We start from the raw sequence: 4,728 nt of genomic DNA on the forward strand, positions 1-4,728 counted from the left end.
TAATGCAATTAGTAAGATCTAAGTTAAATTGGAGTGTTACAGGCGTGTAGAGAAACTACCCATTGGTAGCACTCTAATGACATTTTACATTAGTTGGTCTCGTGGCCATCTTGTTTTCAGGCGCCTCGGAGGATTGTCAGGAACGGAAGAGGATGCAAGATTAGAAACTAGGTGGTTTGAGTGGTTACGGAGTTTGTAATGGAAGTATTGATATCTGGTTCGGGCTAGATCGGTTACAAATGGAACATTAAGGTCTTTGTGGATGATTTTATTTGTGACAAAGTAAGGAGCATTGAGGATTTTACTTAGGATTTTGGATTGTAAGGATTGGATACGACAGGTATGCGAAGGTTTAGTGGAGCCCCAAAGCTCAACGCCGTATGTCCAGATAGGCCTTATAATTGTCACGTAAATCAGTCTTTTGTAATGAATTGGAAGTTTGGACCGTTTTCTAGTAAGTGCTGTAATAGTCGAAATCGACGTGCAGTCTTTTCAGTCTTGTGTGATGATTCCAGGTTAGTCGTTTGTTCAAATGTAGTCCAAGGTAGCGGATCTGTTCAACAGGGGTAAGGGCAACACTATTGAAGTATACTGTAGGGCAGTCAGTAGGTTTACGACGTAGGGTAAAGGTAAACACTTAATTTAAATGTGAAAGCATGGTTTTAACTGTTCTGATGAAATATTATTGAATACCTTAATACCCAATAGGGTCATATGTTTTTATTTTTCTTAATTCTTTTGTTATTAGTACTACCTTATGTTTTGATTTGCCCTACTTTACTTTACCTGGAGTTCCCTTTAATGCAGCATTGGCACCAGTCAAAGTTAAGAGACCACCTTCCTTCAAGAACTTAGTACAAAGTGACGCGGCGATACAAGAACTCCAAACGCATTTCTGCCACATCATGTGACAATTTTTTTTAAAATCTAAAACAACATATGTATTAGTTTTTCAAGTATTAAACATATAACTATTGGCAAAAACATAAAAAGAGAAAACCTTATAATTACTTAATCAACTATGAATTGAAATACGTGCCTCAGTACTACAATAGAAATACTATCAGTATTACCCTGACTCGATGTATCTGAAGGTATCGATCTTTGTTTTTACTCTGTTCAGCTGGTACTGTATAATGCATTAATTCTGACTAAAATTGAATACGTGACGTACTCAACACCAGAGGGCTTCCAATGTGGGTGTTCATACTAGAGATGCGACATCGATAAAAAAACATCGATGTTCAATACTAAAACATTTCAGTAACGTAAAGACTGTTCTTAAGACTACGCATGCTCCGGCCAGTCAGAAGTGCTTTTTCAATCAACCAATAGAACTCAAAAAAACATCAATGTTTTAAAATATCGTTGCTTACAATACATCACCCAAAAAATATCGATGTTTTTGAACATCCATTTGAATAACATAAGGTCTGTTCCAACGATCACGCATTCTACGGCCTGTCAGAAGTGGTTTTTGAAACTAAGAATCCGACCTCAACTACAAAAAACATCGATGTTTTAAAATATCGTTGCTTACAATACGTTACCCAAAATACATCGATGTTTTTTGTCATCAACAGTCGACAGAACCACTTCTGACAGTCCGTAAAAAGCGTGATCATTGGAACAGACCTATGTTTCTGAAATAGTTGTTCAAAAACATCGATGCTTTTTGGATAATGTATTATAAGCAACGATATTTTAAAACATCGATGTTTTTTGTAGTCGATGTCGGATTCTTAGTTTCAAAAACCACTTCTAACAGGCCGTAGAATGCGTGATCGTTGGAACAGATCATATGTTCTTGAAATAGTTGTTCAAAAACATCGATGTATTGTAAGCAACGTTATATTAATATTGAGCATTGATTTTTTAAACATCGATGTTTTTTGTAGTCGGTGTCGGATTCTTTGTTCCAAAAATCACTTCTGACAGGCCGTAGAATGCTTGATCGTTGGAACAGATCTTATGTTACTCAAATGGATTTTCAAAAACATCGATCTATTTTGGATAATGTATTATAAGAAACGATATTTTAAAAACATCGATGTTCTATTCTTTTATACAAAAATAACTTCTGACAGGCCGTAGAATGCGTGATCGTAAGAACAGACCTTATTTTTCTGAAATAGTTCAAAAACATCGATGTATATAGGGCAATTTATTGTTTGCAACGATATTTTAATATTGAACACTGATATTTCTAAACATCGATGTTTTTTTGTCACTTTGCATTCTTTTTTGCAAAAAACACTTCCGAATGACGGAAGTATACGTAGTCGTTGAAACAGACCTTATGTTACTGAAAAGGTTGTTCAAAAACATCGATATTTTTGGCAAAATTTGTATGCAATGATATTTTAATATTGAGCATAGATATTTTAACATCGATGTTTTTCTAGTCGTAATTTATCTATATTACGTCGTTATCGTGATGGTTGGAGGTCCTTTTTTATCCCAGCACATTGTTGATAGGAAATTGTTTATACTGTAATTTTTTTGTTTTCATTTAGTTACTTTTAGAGAAAAAAAAAATTGGGACAAACGTAAAACGTCGAAAGTAAAACATCGGCTCAAAAATACCGATGTTGAAAACATCGATGTTTTCAATACATCGACATCGATGTCGCATCCCTAGTTCATACACGTTAGAGAGCTGGTTAGGAGATAAATGGACAGGATGAGTCTTACGAGAACTAGCCGTATACCCTCGCAGGGTGGAAACATCTCTCCGTAGGGAATTAGCCTACGGTCGGGAAGAGGATAACAAGTCCTACAGAAACCTACAGCTAGTCACTGTAGGAAGAAAACTTCACTGTATAGGGAACTAGCCAACGGTCGTGAAAGGAATGAGTCCTACAGGAACTAGCTATAAGTTCTTACGAAAGGAAGAAAAGGTCTAGGAAAGCACAGAGATCTAGAGAAAGCAGTGAGTAAAAAGAAAAGTTGCAATATACATGTTCAAAAATACCACTAGAATGTACTGATCTGCTATGTTAGTCTGGAGCTATTGAATGTCATCCAAAGATTAGCTTTTTGTGGATCAGAAGATTATATTGTAATCTTTATTGATTCAAATAGTACATTTAGAAATATAATAAATGGTTATAAACAAGTCAATTAAAATTTAATACATAAAAAAGAAACAATACATATATCCATATATATGCGATGTCTTTGTGGATGACTGCAACAGCTCACGTTGCGGCAGTTAAGTTTGTCATGTCGGCTCGTAACAGTTTTGGCGACTGTAGTAGTTACAGTATAGACCAGCAGGTAGTGGTGTCGCTACAACTCATTCCGACTCTATATACCGTATTAAATTCATATTATTTTAATTTGTTACCAAAATCACGAAAATTGCAACCAATCAGTTCTCGTAATCATACCATGAAATTTGTATTGAATACATAATCAAGTACACTAGGTACATCATAATGTGACAACAGCAAAAGTAATTGAATAAAGAACAATAAAATTATTTATTGGTTTCCCCTATAAAATTTTACATTAAAATGTACATTAATATATCCACAAACCAAATATAAATTTTGGAATGAATATTAATAGATCCACAAACCAGATATAAACTTCAGAATGTACATTGATACATCCGCAAACCAAATATAAATTTTAGAATGTACATTAATATAACCACACATCAAATATAAACTTTGCACAAATTTAAACAAGTCATCTATAACAGTATTTGAAAACCATTAAAATTAAAAATATTTAAAACATATCTCATAACTATTTGATTATTTTTTTTTATTGTTAATTTATAGCAGGTCCACTAACCTTCAGAGTCTGTGTTTCCTCCAGCAAAGCCTCCGGTAACACATATGATGGATTCCAGCTTGTCATTTCCTAATTTTGATGACACCGCTTCATGTATACATTCTTTCTAAATGAATAATAATTACTATATATAACAAATACAATATATTTTTCATATTCATAAGATAAAATTACAAAAATGTTTCACCTGCGCAACCCATGGATCTGAAAAATTAAGAAGGAAATTTATATCGGCTTCTGTATTATTTTCTGAGTCAATTGAGCCCACTGGCTAAAACAATAATCTTTTTTTATAATCGACAATTAAATAATAGAATATTAAATAAATATTTACTTTTCAACGATTAAAATTTAATTTCTTACCAAATTTTTGTTTTTAAAAAATTTAACACAGGCTTTTCCCAAAGCACCATTCCCACCATAAACAAGAACCTTTATTTTACTCATTGTTTGTCCTAAAACTAACCTTGCTTTGTAATTGATAGCAGTAATAATTACTGTTATATTATTATCTCTTTGGTATCACCATCTGTTTTTAGTTCGAAATATTGTATCGAAGTATTGATTAATTATTCACTATTTGACTACTCACTCATCTTACCAATAAGGTTTTAAGTAAGGATTAAACTCGGTGTACTGCCACCGCTACCTGCTCGTCTATACTTTAACTACTACAGCCGCCAAAACCACTGTTGGCAGGCATTATGCCATCTACCAGCTAACACAGGAACTATTACTGTCATAACTTCACCCATTTAACAACTATATAAAACATTGTAATATTAATAAATGCGTTATACGAAAAGATCATCTTGAATTACCTTCGGGAATTCTGTGATGAACACTTCGTTATCCCTTACGAGCAGACTGGTTTTCAGGCTAGCTTGAGCACAGAACACCATCTGATGAAGCTACAAAATGAGG

The 4,728-nt window shown here is 33.7% G+C and overlaps 1 protein-coding gene across 1 annotated transcript in view; it reads right to left on the reverse strand.

The window, feature by feature from the left end:
* LOC106678261 (dihydropteridine reductase) overlaps positions 1-4,434 on the reverse strand; it is an 8,742-nt gene extending 4,308 nt beyond the window's left edge. Inside the window, exons 1-4 of the mRNA XM_014416680.3 lie at positions 4,168-4,434; positions 3,992-4,075; positions 3,805-3,910; positions 787-927 (exon numbers count right to left, since the gene is read on the reverse strand). Coding sequence (XP_014272166.1) covers positions 787-927; positions 3,805-3,910; positions 3,992-4,075; positions 4,168-4,251 — 415 coding nt within the window. The 5' untranslated portion in view covers positions 4,252-4,434. The remainder of the gene's footprint in view (positions 1-786; positions 928-3,804; positions 3,911-3,991; positions 4,076-4,167) is intronic.
* Positions 4,435-4,728: the final 294 nt, after the last annotated feature.

Source organism: Halyomorpha halys, unplaced genomic scaffold (genome assembly GCF_000696795.3).
Source record: "Halyomorpha halys isolate HHAL.00 unplaced genomic scaffold, Hhal_1.1 Scaffold131.1, whole genome shotgun sequence".
Classification (NCBI taxonomy): domain Eukaryota; kingdom Metazoa; phylum Arthropoda; class Insecta; order Hemiptera; family Pentatomidae; genus Halyomorpha; species Halyomorpha halys.